Below are 18,858 nucleotides of genomic sequence, written 5' to 3'. Positions count from 1 at the left end.
TCACACTTCTGGTGTGTGCGTCTTGGCTGGCAGGACACATACAGACTCCAAATGCATGGCTAGAAGTAGGAACTCAAGCCCACATCCCAGGAGGTATAAGGGCACATAATAATAGTGATGTAGGAGCAATCATGGTCTATAGAAACAATCCTTCCAACATGCATGTTTAATTAAAATATTGAATTTGAATGCCATTTTCATATCTGAGTAATATAAACAGAATTCTTTGTGGACAGTAATGAATATATCATAGTTGTTGTTACTTATGCTTGTGCTAATTGGTCGTCTTAATTTTATCTCATACTGAATGCTGAAACCCAGCCAGGCTGCAGTGTTGTAAACAAAACAGAAAGTATTCAATGAATTTGAGGTCCAATTGAAAACATTAAAATTAATCATTATTTGATTAATCATTATTATTTATTGAATAACATCTTATGCATTGTAGACAATCAATACATTTCTTATGCTGTTTCCACACGTCTCCATGTGCATCACACAGCTTTAGCAAGACCCACTCGATTGTTGCCCCTATCAAAGATGCTGTAGAACTCTCTGATGAAGACGTCACCCAGGATCCAGAGCTGGCCAAAGCCACCGGTACTAATGCGAAGCATGCATCCACTGCTGGTCTATAATGGAAAAGTAAAACAAATTTTAATTAATACTTTTATTGATCCCTCTGTGGGGAAATTGTCTTTACGCCTCCCTCAGCTTGCTCCATGTAGAGTAAGCTGTCCGCGAAGGGCTGCCACCCGCAATGGCGCCCAGGGAGCTGGGGGTTACAGGCCTTGCTCAAGTACCCACAGACATGCTGTGGCTGGGTTTGAACTTGTGACCTGCTGCTTACAGACACACAGGCTTAGCCCACTGCACCACACACTGTCCCCTGTTAATAACATAAACAACAGTTGACTAGATTAATGACTATGGCTTGTAGCCATTAATATTCTGAAAGGGACAGACAAGGCAGCAATGTAGTTTATTCTCTAGTGGTAACATATCATTGGAGTAATGATATAACAGAAAGAAAGATAATCAGAAAGGTAGCAGGAAATAGATGAAGAGTAAATGTTTCCTATGTATACTTTTCTGATCTCGATTTCATATGCTTATTCTTGAAGGTGACATAAGACTTAAGAGTTAAAAGTCATCTGACAGATTTCTGTCTGCAACCCTGTCAATCATGTAATCTGCCAGAGCTCTCATTAGAGTTCAAGGGTTTTTGTAGCCATTGAATCTTCTTTTAGGATCTAATAGAGTGAAGCTTAATTTTGGTTGTGCAAATCATACCTGAGAAACATAAGCAGAGGGAGGGATACTGAAGGCATATCCACCAAGGGTAAAGGTCAGGTCAGGCATAGATCCCACGCTGTTGCAGTTCACGAATGCCTACGGGACACAGTCCTTCATTTTATTTTTTGTTCCTGCAGCATTACAGCAGGTCAAAGTAGAGCAGGCTGAGCCTCTTACGTCTCCATTTTGATCCACAGAAGCCCTCAAAGAGTTCAGGAGGTTTTGCACGTCACTGCTTGGTCCAACGATGTAGGAGGTGCCGGTATCCACAATAGCTTGGCAGCCACCATTGCAAGCAACAGCTTTTTTGTTGATAGTCACACTGCAATGGACCAAAGATTAGTTGACCACTGATGAACAGATAGCAGCTAAATCTGTCCCTTACACTCCTATAGACATTGTTTCCCAGGAAATTACATGATTGTCTTTCAGAGGAACAGGGTCATGAGCTTTTTCTGTTATTGGCATTTCGTTTTTAATTTACTCTCAGTCAAAGCACAACAATACTTAAATTCCTGGAAAAAAACTGATAAATTCTATGAAGGTACTGGGGTACAACTTGAAAACTGTGCTCTACCAATTACATTTGGTTGGAATGAATTTTGATTTGCAAGATTTTTCTGCGAGCTTAGTTTACAATTTTAAAGCTCCCCCACACTTAACAAATTGTTGTACAAATAATTTAAAATGTTTGAATGGCTTGTAGACTAGAGGTGCTGATAGATGATGACTGGCTAACAGCATAGATCAGTATATCAATTTGGCATGAGAGTAATTTTAGATCGGGATGTAAATGATCCAGCATGTAGCAAAGACAGGTTACAATAACATTCGGTCCCTTCACTTTTGCCATATTACCAATATATTTGAAATGCTGCACAAAGGTTGTCAGCGTTTGGTAGACACTGACCTTTTCATGGTGATCTGCCAGTAGGATTGAGAAGACAGTGGGATCCAGTAAATGGAACCTGTGTAATATGAAGAGTCGATCCCACCAAAGATCACCACACTGCCATCGTTACTATCGCTGAAAAAGAAACACTATGTTAGGTGACATGGCTGTATAATTTCCTGCTTATGTGACCAATGGTCTGGCCCCACCTGCTCAGGTAGACGGAAAACAGGTCCTGAGAAAGCAGCCTCTGGCTCATCATATTATCGAAGACTGGGGTGGCACCAGAAGAAGAAAGTGAAGGGAAGGCAAGTCCCAGGATCCCATCAGGTTTCATGTAATACATGAATTGAGCCTCCGTCTGACTCAGACCAAAGATCTGGTTGCGAACGATGATCCCAGCAACCTTAGACAGTAAAGAACAGATTATTAAGACTGTGGATAAATAGGTTTCCCATGTAACATCAGTATGGAGATCAGTGAAGCTCCATGCATGTGCTGTTATGAAAGGCCAGTTTGAATTTGATCCTTAGGGACCACAGTCAAGTTGCAGATGATTGATTTGTTTTAATTAGTCTCCCAAAATGTAAAACTTAACTGAAGTGCCAATAGGAAACAGATGCATTTGTCAAAGGTGCCACAGAAGGATAATCTGACTTTACCTTGGCATAGTTGAAAAAGGAGAGTTCAGTACGTGGAAATGACATAACGTGAATCTCAAAGATTGTTGTTCCCTTTTTAAAATATAATTCCTGAATATGTGACAGATGGAAATTATATGGGCTGTTTCGAAATTTCAAGACTGTATGTAATAGTCTTAATAATGCCCCCAAACGTAACATAGTTTTGCTGTATTGAGGGATGAAATAATTCATTCATTAATTCATTCAGTGGCACTTCCTGTTTGCATGAAAAAGATCTCAAACATCTGTGTTCCGATATGTCAAAAATAGCCTATTATTTAGTCTAAATGGTACTAAGATGTAACCGAAATACCACCAATAGTTCATCCATCTATCCATGCATTTTCTGCAAACGCTTGTCCTAGTGAGGGTTTGCGGAGGGTTCAGAGCCTGTATCACCAATAGTCATCGTTCTAAATCGTGAATATGTTGCATCTCTAAAATCTCTAAAACGCACTGAATATGTAGGCTGTACACTGCACCAGTAGATCATGTACTTCAGTCACATCTGAGATTCAGTTTTCTTGTTCAGTAGCCTATCTGAGTGTCTCGTGCACTGACTTTGTTCAGCAACTTGTTGACTCCTTTGAGTCTCTCATTGAGAATGAGACTGAGAGACCTGGAGGAGTGGAGAGACTCTCATTCATCGACTCACTGACTCATTCACTCCTTTGGGTCTCTTCTTCTCAAACGAGAGAAGAGAACAAGAGACCCAAAAGAGTGGAGAGACTCTTGTTCATTGACTCACCCTCCAAATCGTTCACTCTTTGGGTCTCTCATTCACAAATAAACTAGACCCCCTGTTGTTTGTTCATTATAGGTGCATATATTCAGTTCCAGCTTTAGTTTCCAGCTAACTGTATGCTCGCTTACAGCACATCCTTACATGCCTCACTGGCTATAGTTGAGGAGGGAAGCAGCATTCATGACATATTTCTGAGGAAAACTGGAAGGTAGAAAATAACGACTCATTGCAGGGAAGTGAGCGTGAGTGATTACTGGAAGGGACTCATTCCCAATAAACGAATCATTTGTCAGTTTCACACCATTATTCTGTAGGTGTTGCAAAAAAGCAGAGGACAACAGTGAAAATGGCCGGTTGTATGCGTACGTTTCCCAAAACCTCCCGTTTGCAACTTACATAGCTGGAACTGTTCTACCTATTTAAGTTACTAACGTTGCTAGCAGCCCGTTTCATTCTAGAGCCTAATTAAACGGTTGTAACTCGGCCAGTAAAACCACTTCTGGACATTTTATAACCGATCCCAGTTCATATACCATAAACAACGGAGAACAAATTGAGAAAAAAACATTCTATGGCACCTTTAAGGTGGTGAAAAAGGCAATACACTGATCTGTGAAACATGGAAAAAGAAAATATAATGATAAGTCCTTTATGGTACATAATTTGCAGATGATGCCTCATGTAGATGTAGTATGTAGATTTAGTACTGTATGTAGATGTAGTAAGCCTGTGTCAACATGAAGTCAGTTACCAGGGAGTTTGATGGCTCAGGATATACAGGATAACAGAATTTACATTTCATGCATTCCATACAAATATTTGACATTGAGCAAAGATACTAATTGCATACAGTAAAGTAATATCTGCATGTAAATCTGGTCACCATGTGTAGCCAGCACAATGCTGTGAATCTTAGCACATCGGTTTACCTCAACGGTGTCGTATCCCAGCACTCCAGTCATGCTCCCAGTCCCATACTGGATGGACACCGAATTAGATGTCGACTTGAAAGTTTTGGAGCCTTTTGGGTTGAATTTAGCATGGTTACCTAGAAAAGAAAAAAAGATTTATGATTGAAGGATTTTTTTACTTTTCATTTTTAATCTTGTAAATGATAAAGTTAATAATAAACTAATAAAATTGATGGACAGATAAAATTGTGATTGGGGATTTGAATGTTTGAAAAAAGACCCAGGAGCAATGTATTTGTACCTTTGGGGTGATACTTGAAATACTGGTTTGCGAGGTCACTAAGTACACAGATCCTACTCTTGCTGCTCTCGTATTGCGTAAAATTCAACAGCTGCCAGAACTATTAACTAATGTAACTGCTACATTATGGATTACATTCTTGTTTCCTCTGTGACTCTGCTACCTCACTGGGATGGAACAAGTATCATCAGAGCCTTCAGAGTTTAAATATAAACCCAATACAAGACAGTAACCAAGGCAATAATGACAGTCCTCACTCACTGCAAGCAACGCTGGAGCAGTAGACGGATGGTATCCATAGGTTGGAGGAGCCAGTGTCGAACAATACAGTGAAGGACTGTGGTGGGTTTCCAATGGAGATGACACCATAGTATACAAGCTGCCCAGGAAGAAAGATAGCAGAAGTTCAGCACATGAATGAGTTGTATAGTTCAAACAATACCCTGTTATCTCTCTATTACATAAAATCGAATTTGTTATGAAATGATGACAGCTGTTTTAAGCAGACATTTCTCTAAGAAACACACTGATATAGTCCGTTTAATGTTCAAGCTGTGAATTGAAAAAACAAAAGGAACAATCATTTCAGTTACTTAAGACCCAGTCATGTTCTGTTTGTGATCTTAACTTTAACTTAACTTTCATATATATGCTGAAGTAATATTTCTAACTATAGAAAATGTTTCAGTTGTAATTATCAGTCATTTATAATGACCAACATACTATATGAAGTGAACAGCCCCAGACAGTCCCATCTGACTTATGTACAACTCGTACCACAGACTGTCATAACGAATGTTATATAAAAATTTTGGTTAAATACAATGGTTCGTAATAAGGAAGATACTGTATGTACTACTTTGTGATGCTCATGAAAACACTGCTTGGCTACAGCGGTTTCTCAGCTCGAGTTACAATATAGTCCTGCGTGTATTACTATTTTTATTACTCTGTTATTATTATTATTATTATAAGTATTAGTATTATTATTATTCTGTATTATATTTCAGCAAAATTAGACTTTCATATCGTATCCTAGGAACTCCCTGTGTGTCTCATATATAGTACCTGTTGTATAGAATCTGAACTCCTAAATAAACTGCTTAGTACTGTATTCCTCATTTACCTTCTAAATATCTGTCTATTCTGTAATTGTGTCCATGTGTTTTTGTGCCTCTTCAGCTGCACAATTTGTGTTTTCTGCAAATGTAGCTTCCTGTTTAAACAGACCAGAAAGCTGTTCATTCAGTCTGAGATTGTACAATTGGTGGAGGTTACTTACGTCAGCATCGTTGGTCATCTTTTCAGTGTTGGCGAAGTTGCTGGCAAACTTGGCCATAGGTTTGTAGGGGTGTCTCCTCCTAAACTCCTCCCACAGTCCCTGCTCCTGCAGGACCTCCCTCGCCGTCTTTCCCTTTTTCAGGGGAATCCTGCAAGTACATCACAATCATATTAGCCTGGCTCTGCTCCAACACATTATAATGAACCACGTGAAGAATTTCAGGTCTAATCTTACCCTGATCTTTTCATTAAGAAACCTTAAAATCGTTAAATTCACCCTGCTGAACCTTAACACTTCATTAGGTGAAGTTGGAGATAATGGCAAACTATGAACTCACCCAACTACAGTTTCAGCAAGAATGTAAATAATTCACAGAGGTATAATGCAGGTCTTACTTGTGCAGGCACTCGGAGAGGGCCACCAGGGCGAACAGCAGAAAGGCGAGCTTCATCATGACTGTGTCCACTAGTCTCCACTGGACAACTGGGGACTCTGGCTTTGCTCTGGCTTTTATATACTGGGTCACTGTTTACTCACTTCTTTATCTGGGCGGTAAGAAAAACAGCGCAAGCTTTAAGTGAGAAGCAAACATTTTGGGGCAGTAATGACAGCAGGAATCCTCATTGAGCTCGAACAAAGATCAATAGAACATTCTGATACTGATAGTGCATAATAATGCATTGTTAATGTATTATGCGATATGCAGTGCGTCCCTGTGGAAACAGCCTGAGGAAATGAATCTCCAAGGGAAATATCCATTTAAACAATACAGTGAAAACTGCTATGTTTGTTCATTGGGAAAATGGGACCTTTGGAAAACACAGTAGTAGTTGATGGCACACGCCAAGGTACATGCTTACTTAGTCTTGCCGATTTTCCTGGAAGTGAGTTTCAGAAATTGACAGCATCAGCAGTCCCCGTATTCAGCACTTTCTGGGATCGGCCGTACGCTTGCTGTGACCCTGCATCAGATGATTAGTGCATGATTTAATTTTTGGATAATTATGGACTAGAATGGATGGAAGAACAGGAACTATGTAGCTTTACACCTATGGGGGGTGGGGGGTCATGGACCTGTTCTGTGACAAATCTGAGATTTAGCATTAATCAGTCACAATCATTAACAGGACAGGGATGACAAGGTGGTTGCAAAACCTCTGTATTGCCATAAAATAAATCTATCCATCCATCTCCTAGCTGTTTATCCTGGTTGGGTAGGGAGTGTAACGTATCCCAGCTACGTACATACAGACAGTCACAAAGACAGTCATACACTCTAGGCAATCTAGAGACACCAGTTGACCTAAGTGTGTTACTTTGGATAGTGTGACAAGACAACACATGGGGAACCCGAAAACTCTAGGTGGAACCGACTGAGCTAAGTCATCCTATATAATATAAATATATTTTTCAAATAAAATATCAAAACGATTAACATTGGGAGTCTGGAGCACACTTCCGTTTTCTTTGATGTCATGCTTTGCTGGACTGGGATTGGATCTGAGCTGAGAAACATCAGCTTCCTTACCCTGTGTCATCACATGCAGGACGAATGACTCAAGGGCTGGTGTTTGGTGAAACAAAAGGGTTTTTATTTAACTGAAACAAACAGGAACCAGGGATCAAAACATGAGGTCTAGTATGCGGACAGACACGGGCTGAGCGACATTAATGACCGGACTAGTGATGACGAGGTGAACAGGTACTTAAATAGACTAACAAGGAGCAAAAAACACCCGGTGTGGTCCATTAGTGATACATGCGTGAGGAGACAGGAGGGCCAGGTAGAGGAGGTGCGAGGGACCTGACACCTGGAAAATAAGTTATGTTGGTAACGCTTTGCGTTAAGTTCACGTTGTGTTTTTATATTGAATTCATAAAACGTTCGGTGCACCTCATAATGTATTCATTTAGTATTCATAAAACATTCATAAACATCATGTATGTAGGAAAGTTCATTAAATTAGTGTTCACAATCTCCAAGACTTCTTGGAAAAATTTCTCATCTGTAAATTTGAACTGTCAGATTCAACCTGCATAATCGGAATATCAATGGTGAGGCGGCAAGCATTTGTACTCTGATATTGATGTGTGTCACGCTCTCACATACATACAGTATACTGCCACTTTCTCATACATATAAAAGTGACACTCACATACAGTACATGTATTCTGTCTGATCTTCATTGCTATACATTACTTTCACCGACACAGGAAGTTCCCCCTTATAGAGGAAGTCACTCTCAAACCAGGAAATACATGTGTCATAAAATGGGCTGAAAATTGACAAAAATTTACATGCTGACCCCTGTCCACTGCCAAAAGCACTTACGCACCTCACAACTTACAGCACTTTAAGGATCTGCCTTACCCAGTGCAGCTTACCAATAGTTAATATCATTGAGGTTCAATGTGTCTCCTCCGGTATGCTTCTACAGTAATAGATAGCCAGACAGCAAGATTTGGTGACCTCTCATAATTCCGACACAAACAGAAATACCTGCAGCAAATCAAAATATATTTATTGAGTGGTTCATGCAAAATGGAGCCTTAGAGTCAGAACATAAGCAGGCACAAGTTTCAAGTTACAATGACTTCAGTTTGGTGTTAAGATTAGTGGCAATATAATCCTGGCTAAATATACAGAACCAAACCCATTTTAAACTTATGCCACAAGAGGTTTTGGGATTAAAGTGTTTTTCCCTGCCTTCAGTCAACTTTATGAAAGTGTGAACTGTACTTACGAAGATGTCAGCACCTTATTCTCTTAGAAAGGATGCAAAAATGGCATTTTTCAAGAAAGTTCTATGTATTTTCCATACTAAACCCATGTGACAAGAACTGCTTTGGGACTGAATGCTGATTCACATTTATGTATATGAGTGCAAACTTAACCCTTAAGTACCTGACTCGTCATCACTAGTCCGGTCATTAATGTCGCTCCTCCTGTCAGCCCGTGTCTGTCCCCATACTAGACCTCACATTTTGATCCCTGGGTCATTCGTCCTGCATGTCATGACACAGAGTAAGGAAGCTGATATTTCTCAGCTCAGATCCAATCCCTGTCCAGCAAAGCATGACATCAAAGAAAACTGAAGTGTGCTCCAGACTCCCAATGTTAATCGTTTTAATATTTTATAAAATAAGTACATATATGGGGGCGGCATGGTGGTGCAGTGGTTAGCACTGTTGCCTCACACCTCTGGGACCCGGGTTCGAGTCTCTGCCTGGGTCACATGTGTGCGGAGTTTGCATGTTCTCCCCATGTCGTCGTGGGGTTTTCTCCGGGTACTCCGGTTTCCCCCCACAGTCCAAAAACATGCTGAGGCTAATTGGAGTTGCTAAATTGCCCATAGGTGTGAATGTGTGAGTGAATGGTGTGTGAGTGTGCCCTGCGATGGGCTGGCCCCCCATCCTGGGTTGTTCCCTGCCTCGTGCCCATTGCTTCCGGGATAGGCTCCGGACCCCCCGCGACCCAATAGGATAAGCGGTTTGGAAAATGGATGGATGGAAGTACATATATATGGGGGCAGCATGGTGGTGCAGTGGTTAGCACTATATTTATATTTATATTATATAGGATGACTTAGCTCAGTCGGTTCCACCTAGAGTTTTCGGGTTCCCCATGTGTTGTCTTGTCACACTATCAAAAGTAACACACTTAGGTCAACTGGTGTCTCTAAATTGCCTAGAGTGTACGATTGTGTTTGTGACTGTCTGTATGTACGTAGCTGGGATACGTTACACTCCCTACCCAACCAGGATAAACAGCTAGGAGATGGATGGATAGATTTATTTTATGGCAATACAGAGGTTTTGCAACCACCTTCTCATCCCTGTCCTGATAATGAATGTGATATCCCATAATACATTAACAATACATTATTATACACTATCAGTATCAGAATGTTCTATTGATCTTTGTTTGAGCGCAATGAGGATTCCTGCTGTCATTACTGCCCCAAAATGTTTGCTTCTCACTTAAAACTTGCGATGTTTTTCTTACCGCCCAGATAAAGAAGTGAGTAAACAGTGACCCAGTATATAAAAGCCAGAGCAAAGCCAGAGTCCCCAGTTGCCCAGTAGAGACTAGTGGACACAGTCATGATGAAGCTCGCCTTTCTGCTGTTCGCCCTGGTGGCCCTCTCCGAGTGCCTGCACAAGTAAGACCTGCATTATACCTCTATGAATTATTTTTGCAGAAACTGTAGTTGGGTGAGTTCATAATCAAGTTTTCCATTATCTCCAACTTCACCTAATGAAGTGTTAAGGTTCAGCAGGGTGAATTTAACGATTTTAAGGTTTCTTAATGAAAAAATCAGGGTAAAATTAGACCTGAAATTCTTCACGTGGTTCATTATAATGTGTTGGAGCAGAGCCAGGCTAATATGATTGTGATGTACTTGCAGGATTCCCCTGAAAAAGGGAAAGACGGCGAGGGAGGTCCTGCAGGAGCAGGGACTGTGGGAGGAGTTTAGGATTAGACACCCCTACAAACCTATGGTCAAGTTTGCCAGCAACTTCGCCAACACAGAAAAGATGACCAACGATGCTGACGTAAGTGACCTCCACTAATTATATAATCTGAGACTGAATGAACAGCGTTCAGGTCTGTTTAAACAGGGAGCTACATTTACAGAAAACACAAAATGCGCAGCTGAAGAGGCACAAAAACACATGGACACAATGACAGAATAGACAGATATTTAGAAGGTAAATGAGGAATACAGTACTAAGCAGTTTATTCAGGAGTTCAGATTCTATACAACAGGTACTATATATGAAACACACAATGAGTTCCCAGGATACGATACGAAAGTCTAATTTTGCTGAAATATAATACAGAATAATAATAATAACAATACTTATAATAATAATAATAATAATAATAATAGAGTAATAAAAATAGTAATACATGCAGGACTGTATTGTAACTCGAGCTGAGAAACCGCTGAGGCCTAGCAGTGTTTTCATGAGCATCACAAAGTAGTATGTAGAGTATCTTCCTTATTACGAACCATTGTATTTAACCTGAATGTTTATATAACATTCGTTATGACAGTCTGTTGTACGAGTTGTACATAAGTCAGATGGGACTGTCTGGGGCTGTTCACTTCATACAGTATGTTGGTCATTATAAATGACTGATAATTACAACTGAAACGTTTTCTATAGTTAGAAATATAACTTCAGCATATATATGAAAGTTAAGTTAAAGTTAAGATCACAATCAGAACATGACTGGGTCTTACGTAACTGAAATGATTGTTCCTTTTGTTTTTCAATTCACAGCTTGAACATTAAACGGACTTTATCAGTGTGTTTCTTAGAGAAATGTCTGCTTAAAACAGCTGTCATCATTTCATAACAAATTCGATTTTATGTAATAGAGAGATAACAGGGTATTGTTTGAACTATACAACTCATACATGTGCTGAACTTTTGGTATCTTTCTTCTTGTACAGCTTCAATACTATGGTGTCATCTCCATTGGAAATCCACCACAGTCCTTCACTGTTATGTTTGACACTGGCTCCTCCAACCTATGGATACCATCTGTCTACTGCTCCAGCGTTGCTTGCAGTGAGTGAGGACTGTCATTATTGCCTTGGTTACTGTCTTGTATTGGGTTTATATTTAAACTCTGAAGGCTCTGATGATACTTGTTCCATCCCAGTGAGGTAGCAGAGTCACAGAGGAAACAAGAACATAATCCATGACGTAGCAGTTATATTAGTTAATAGTTCTGGCAGCTGTTGAAATTTATGCAATACGAGAGCAGCAAGAGTAGGATCTGTGTATTTAGTGACCTCGCAAACCAGTATTTCAAGTATCACCCCAAAGGTACAATTACATTGTTCCTGGGTCTTTTTTCAAACGTTCAAACCCCCAATCACAATTTTATCTGTCAATCAACTTTATTAGTTTATTATTAACTTTATCATTTACAAGATTAAAAATGAAAAGTAAAAAAATCCTTCAATCATAAATCTTTTTTTCTTTTCTAGGTAACCATGCTAAATTCAACCCAAAAGGCTCCAAAACTTTCAAGTCGACATCTAATTCGGTGTCCATCCAGTATGGGACTGGGAGCATGACTGGAGTGCTGGGATACGACACCGTTGAGGTAAACCGATGTGCTAAGATTCACAGCATTGTGCTGGCTATACATAGTGAACAAATTTACATGCAGATATTACTTTACTGTATGCAATTAGTATCTTTGCTCAATGTGAAATATTTCTATGGAATGCATGAAATGTAAATTCTGTTATCCTGTATATCCTGAGCCATCAAACTCCCTGGTAACTGACTTTATGTTGGCACAGGCTTACTACATCTACATACTACATTTACATACTACAACTACATGAGGCATCATCTGCAAATTATGTACCATAAACCACTGATCATTATATTTTCTTTTTCCATGTTTCACAGAACAGTGTCTTGTGTTTTTCACCACCTTAAAGGTGCCATAGAATGTTTTTTTCTCAATTTGTTCTCCGGTGTTTATGGTATATGACCTGGGATCGGTTATAAAATGTCCAGAAGTGGTTTTACTGCCTGAGTTACAACCGTTTAATTAGGCTCTAGAATGAAACAGGCTGCTAGCAACGTTATTAACTTAAAGTTCCAGCTATGTAAGTTGCAAACGGGAGGTTTTGCAAAACGTACGCATGCAACCGGCCATTTTCACTGTTGTCCTCTGCTTTTTTGCAACACCTACAGAATAATGGTGTGAAATTCACAAATGATTCATTTATTGGGAATGAGTCCCTTCCAGTAATCACTCACGCTCACTTCCCTGCAATGAGTCGTTATTTTCTACCTTCTAGTTTTCCTCAGAAATATGTCATGAATGCTGCTTCCCTCCTCGACTATAGCCAGTGAGAGCCAGTGAGGCATGTAAGGATGTGCTGTAAGCGAGTATATAGTTAGCTGGAAACTAAAGCTGGAACTGAATATATGCACCTATAATGAACAAACAACAGGGGGTCTAGTTTATTTGTGAATGAGAGACCCAAAGAGTGAACGATTTGGAGGGTGAGTCAATGAACAAGAGTCTCTCCACTCTTTTGTGTCTCTTGTTCTCTTCTCTCGTTTGAGAAGAAGAGACCCAAAGGAGTGAATGAGTCAGTGAGTCGATGAATGAGAGTCTCTCCACTCCTCCAGGTCTCTCAGTCTCATTCTCAATGAGAGACTCAAAGGAGTCAACAAGTTGCTGAACAAAGTCAGTGCACGAGACACTCAGATAGGCTACTGAACAAGAAAACTGAATCTCAGATGTGACTGAAGTACATGATCTACTGGTGCAGTGTACAGCCTACATATTCAGTGCGTTTTAGAGATTTTAGAGATGCAACATATTCACGATTTAGAACGATGACTATTGGTGATACAGGCTCTGAACCCTCCGCAAACCCTCACTAGGACAAGCGTTTGCAGAAAATGCATGGATAGATGGATGAACTATTGGTGGTATTTCGGTTACATCTTAGTACCATTTAGACTAAATAATAGGCTATTTTTGACATATCAGAACACAGATGTTTGAGATTTTTTCATGCAAACAGGAAGTGCCACTGAATGAATTAATCAATGAATTATTTCATCCCTCAATACAGCAAAACTATGTTACGTTTGGGGGCATTATTAAGACTATTACATACAGTCTTGAAATTTCAAAACAGCCCATTTAATTTCCATCTGTCACATATTCAGGAATTATATTTTAAAAAGGGAACAACAATCTTCGAGATTCACAGTAGGCCTATGTCATTTCTATGTACTGAACTCTCCTTTTTCAACTATGCCACGGTAAAGTCAGATTATCCTTCTGTGGCACCTTTGACAAATGCATCTGTTTCTTATTGGCACTTCAGCTAAGTTTTACATTTTGGAAACTAATTAAAACAAACCAATCATCTGCAACTTGACTGTGGTCCCTAAGGATCAAATTCAAACTGGCCTTTCATAACAGCACATGCATGGAGCTTCACTGATCTCCATACTGATATTACATGGGAAACCTATTTATCCACAGTGTTAATAATCTGTTCTTTACTGTCTAAGGTTGCTGGGATCATCGTTCGCAACCAGATCTTTGGTATGAGTCAGACGGAGGCTCAATTCATGTATTACATGAAACCTGATGGGATCCTGGGACTTGCCTTCCCTTCACTTTCTTCTTCTGGTGCCACCCCAGTCTTTGATAATATGATGAGCCAGAGGCTGCTTTCTCAGGACCTGTTTTCCGTCTACTTGACCAGGTGGGGCCAGACCATTGGTCACATAAGCAGGAAATTATACAGCCATGTCTCCTAACATAGTGTTTCTTTTTCAGCGATAGTAACGATGGCAGTGTGGTGATCTTTGGTGGGATCGACTCTTCATATTACACAGGTTCCATTTACTGGATCCCACTGTCTTCTCAATCCTACTGGCAGATCACCATGAATAGGTCAGAGTCTGAAAAAAATGACTAGCATCATGCAGCATAACAAATATATTGCTAATATGGCAAAGGTGAAGGGAACTATTGTAACCTGTCTTTGCTACAAGCTGGATCATTTACATCCCGATCTAAAATTACTCTCATGCCAAATTGATATACTGATCTATGTTGTTAGCCAGTCATCATCTATCAGGCCTTCTAGTCTGCAAGCCATTCAAACATTTGAAATGATACATTCAACAATTTGTTGTGGGGAGCTATAAAATTATAAACTTTTCTGCTCACAGAAAAATCTTGTAATTCAAAATTCATTCCTACCTAATGTAATTGGTAAAGCAGACTTTTCATGCAAGTTGTACCCAAGTAACTTACTATAATTTATGATTTTTTTCCCCAGGAATTTAAATTTGACTGAGACTAAATTAAAAATAAAATGCCAGTAAGAGAAAAAGCTCATGACCCTGTTCCTCTGAAAGACATTCGTAATTTTCCTGAGAAACAATGTCTATAGGAGTGTAAGGGACAGATTTAGCTGCTATCTGTTCATTAGTGGTCAACTGATCTTTGGTCCATTGCAGTGTGACTATCAACAAAAAAGCTGTTGCTTGCAATGGTGGCTGCCAGGCTATTGTGGATACCGGCACCTCCTACATCGTTGGACCAAGCAGTGACTTTCAAAACCTCCTGAGCTCTTTGAGGGCTTCTGTGGACCAAAATGGAGACGTAAGAGGCTCAGTCTGCTCTACTTTGACCTGCTGTAATGCTGCAGGAACAAAAAATAAAATGAAGGACTGTGTCCCGTAGGCATTCGTGAACTGCAACAGCGTGGGATCTATGCCTGACCTGACCTTTACCCTTGGTGGATATGCCTTCAGTATCCCTCCCTCTGCTTATGTATCTCAGGTATGATTTGCACAACCAGAATTAAGCTTCACTCTATTATATCCTAAAAGAAGATTCAATGGCTACTGTTTTACAAAAACCCCTGAACTCTAATGAGAGCTCTGACAGATTACATGATTGACAGGGTTGCATGAGATTCAGATCTTAAGTCTTTTGTCAGCTTGAAGAATAAATAAATGAAACTGAGATCAGAAAATTATACATAGGAAACATTTACTCTTCATCTATTTCCTGCTACTCCTCTTCTGATTATCTTTATTTCTGTTATTTCATTACACCAATTACATGTTACTTACCACTAGAGAATAAACTTCATTAGTGCCTTGTCTCTCCCTCTCAGATTACTCATGACTACAAGCCATAATCATTAACTTAGTCAACCATCCTTTGAATTATTAATATTTGTTTTACTTTTCCATTATAGACCAGCAGTGGATGCATGCTTCGCATTGGTACCGGTGGCTTTGGCCAGCTCTGGATCCTGGGTGACGTCTTCATCAGAGAGTTCTACAGCATCTTTGATAGGGGCAACAATCGAGTGGGTCTTGCTACAGCTGTGTGATGCACATGGAGACGTGTGGAAACAGCATAATAAATATAGATTGTCTACAATGGATGAGATATTATTCAATAAATGCAAATGATTCATTTTAATGTTTTCGATTGGACCTCAGATTGATTGGATACTTTGTGTTTTGTTTACAACACTGCAGCCTGGCTGGGTTTCAGCATACAGTATAAGACAAAATTAAGCTCAACCAATTAGCTCAAGCATAAGTAACAGCAGCTATGATATATTCATCACTGTGCACAATGTGTTTGTATTATACAGATATGAAAATGGCATTCACATTTCATATTTTAATTAAACACATGCATGCTTAAATGATTATTTCGAAATATACGACTGTAAACCATGATTGCTCCTAGATCACTATTATTATAGCAACAGCAGTTGTGATGTGAGTTTGAATTCCTGCTTCTAGCCATGCATTTAGAGTCTGTATGCTTCCCTCTGGCTTCTTCCCACAATCTAAATACATGTGGAATAGCTGAAAAAGTCTCTCCAAATTGCCCAATTTACAGTAAGTTGTCATACAAATTAGCTAAATATCGAAATACATGGAAAGAATAAAAATCTGCTGGAAGCAAACAACGTAAATGGGTTTCGATCCAAACTTCACTTTTACCAAGTAAAGTGACCAAAAAAACATGGACATATTTCTGTTAGCCAACAACCCAACATGAAAGAGCAGCTTTTTAATATTCGATCTGATTTTTTTACGGGGGAGAGGTTCAAGTCACATTTCTGTTACAGCAGGGCATGGCACAGATGGAAAAAGGGTGAGGATCCATGGGGTGGCTCAGAAGAAAAAGGGGTCTATTAAGAAGAACTGAGTACCAAGAGATAAACCAGAAAATCAAGGGATCACCAAGGGTTAAGAACTAAATAGGAGAAATGAGAACTAAAAAGAGCCACAAAAATAAACATGCCTGGAAATAGCAAAAAGTGAGAGTAGGACTAGGGTTCAACCAAAGCTACAAACACTAAGTAACATCAACACAGCTCAAACATCTAACAAAATGACCTGCTGAAGAACAGGATGAAGGCACTTAAATACATGCAGACAATAAGACTATCTAGGAGCATGTGTGGACTATAACCAAATCAACCAATCAGGACAGGCCTGGGCCAACAAGAAACAGGTGGAATAAGTTGCAATTAACACACACAAGAAACTAGGAAACGCTCGACATCGCTCGAAATACATGGATCAAAACACATTTAAGTTGTTTGCTGCTTCCAGCAGATTTTTATTCTTTCCATGTATTTCAATATTTAGCTAATTTGTATGACAACGTCCTGTAAATTGGGCAATTTGATGAGACTTTGAGAGCTATTTAGATTGTGGGAAGAAGCCAGAGGGAAGCATACAGACTCTAAATTTAAGGCTAGAAGCAGGAATTCAAACTCACATCACAGCAGGTATAAGGACACTGTAGTTTCCATAATAATAGTGATTTAGGAGCAATCATGGTTTACAGTGTTATACTTTGAAATAATCCTTTAAGAACGCACGTCCATCCATCCATCTATTTTCCAAACTGCTTATCCTGATCTGAGTGAAGCCTCTCCGAGACTCCATACTTCATAAACCATTCCCGTAAAAAGATCTTTGCTGTGGTATCTGCCTTTTGGTCCCGAGCTGGGAAGGCCTGCGTGAATTTTGTGAAAATGTCTGTGACCACCAACACATTCTCACGACCATCAATGGCAGGCTCCAGCACTGTGAAATCCACAGCAATCACCTCCAATGGTCTTGAGGCAAGAAAAGACTTCATGGCAGGGCGAATCTTAGGCTGCGGCATCTTGGTAAGCACACATCGCTGACATTCCTTGACCCACTGCACAGCGCAGCATCTTCGTCTCAGCAATTGCAATGTACGTTCAACGCCCTGATGACCCATAGAGTCATGAGCCCCTTCCAACACCTGCTTCCTCAGACTGCTAGGCAACAACAACTGAAAGTACTCCCCATGCTTCTCATCCGAAACCACCCGATACAACAAGCCATTTACTATCTTCACACAATCCCAATGTTTAAGCAATAAACGAATAGGTCTGGGCAAAACTTGACGCTCCTTCCCTGTAGGTAACTTATTCCGATCCCACAGGCCCCTAAATATCCGCAGCACAGGATTCTGTTGCTGGAAAGACTGCAGTTCCTCAATTGAATAACCTGGGAGTGTTAGTGTGTTGCCCTGAGCTAATTCAACAGACTTTTTCTGCCTGGGTTCTGCAATTCAAATCTGTTTAACCTTGCAGTTCTTAAGGGCTGCCGTAACCAGCTCTGAATCAAGTGTTGTGTCGCGATTCATCAGACTGCAAATCGCTACACAACCGTCAAACTCAGCATCTTCTGAAACCTGCTCCAGCACCCCTGCGAACGGCTGCCTAGACAATGTGTCGGCCACTATGTTATTCCGCCCTGTCTATATTGTACATCAAAATCAAACACGACAACTGAGCAACCCACCTCTGCTCTATAGCACCAAGCTTTGCTGTTTTTAAATAGCATAGAGGGTTGTTGTCAGTAATGACCGTAAATTTTTAACCCAGTAAATAGCCACAAAACTTCTTTTCTATTGCCCATTTAAGGGCTAAGAGCTCTAGTTTCATACTACTGTAGTACCGATCATTTTTTTCGGCATTCCTCAGTCGCCTACTGGCATAATCTATGACTCGTTTGACACTACCCTGTTGCTGATACAAAATGGCTCCAAGGCCGTAGTTACTCGGATCAGTTTCTAGTATAAAAGGCTGAGTAAAATCAGCGAAGCCAAGGATGGGGGCACTGGTCAGCCTGTCCTTCAGTGAATCAAAGG

At 40.0% G+C, this 18,858-nt stretch overlaps 2 protein-coding genes across 2 annotated transcripts; one reads left to right on the top strand and one right to left on the bottom strand.

Moving 5' to 3' along the window:
* Positions 1 to 494: 494 nt before the first annotated feature.
* On the bottom strand, positions 495 to 6,570 carry LOC125747274 (pepsin A-like). The gene is made up of 9 exons (XM_049022280.1): positions 6,506 to 6,570; positions 6,111 to 6,258; positions 5,090 to 5,207; positions 4,546 to 4,664; positions 2,398 to 2,594; positions 2,207 to 2,323; positions 1,474 to 1,618; positions 1,294 to 1,392; positions 495 to 632 (listed from the first exon to the last, which is right to left on the bottom strand). The coding sequence occupies exons 1-9, from the start codon at positions 6,562 to 6,564 to the stop codon at positions 495 to 497; spliced, it is 1,140 nt and encodes a 379-aa protein (XP_048878237.1). The 5' UTR covers positions 6,565 to 6,570.
* Positions 6,571 to 10,214: 3,644 nt separating this feature from the next.
* Positions 10,215 to 16,033, top strand: LOC125747280 (pepsin A-like). The gene is made up of 9 exons (XM_049022287.1): positions 10,215 to 10,273; positions 10,520 to 10,667; positions 11,576 to 11,693; positions 12,119 to 12,237; positions 14,187 to 14,383; positions 14,458 to 14,574; positions 15,147 to 15,291; positions 15,373 to 15,471; positions 15,896 to 16,033. The coding sequence occupies exons 1-9, from the start codon at positions 10,215 to 10,217 to the stop codon at positions 16,031 to 16,033; spliced, it is 1,140 nt and encodes a 379-aa protein (XP_048878244.1).
* The last annotated feature ends 2,825 nt before the right edge of the window (positions 16,034 to 18,858 follow it).

The sequence above is a fragment of the Brienomyrus brachyistius genome, chromosome 8 (assembly GCF_023856365.1).
Source record: "Brienomyrus brachyistius isolate T26 chromosome 8, BBRACH_0.4, whole genome shotgun sequence".
NCBI classification, from domain to species: Eukaryota; Metazoa; Chordata; class Actinopteri; order Osteoglossiformes; family Mormyridae; genus Brienomyrus; species Brienomyrus brachyistius.
This window is presented reverse-complemented; position numbering and strand designations above follow the sequence as displayed.

Bases quoted from the DNA above. Each gene is read 5' to 3' on its own strand.
- LOC125747274 (XM_049022280.1), bottom strand. From the start codon at position 6,564: ATGATGAAGCTCGCCTTTCTGCTGTTCGCCCTGGTGGCCCTCTCCGAG. The intron at 6,259-6,505 runs GTAAGACCTGCA...ATGTACTTGCAG, and splicing joins CTCTCCGAGTGCCTGCACAA to GATTCCCCTGAAAAAGGGAA. The intron at 1,393-1,473 runs GTAAGAGGCTCA...TGTGTCCCGTAG, and splicing joins CTGTGGATCAAAATGGAGAC to GCATTCGTGAACTGCAACAG.
- LOC125747280 (XM_049022287.1), top strand. From the start codon at position 10,215: ATGATGAAGCTCGCCTTTCTGCTGTTCGCCCTGGTGGCCCTCTCCGAG. The intron at 11,694-12,118 runs GTGAGTGAGGAC...TTTCTTTTCTAG, and splicing joins CTGCTCCAGCGTTGCTTGCA to GTAACCATGCTAAATTCAAC. The intron at 14,384-14,457 runs GTGGGGCCAGAC...TTTCTTTTTCAG, and splicing joins TTTTCCGTCTACTTGACCAG to CGATAGTAACGATGGCAGTG.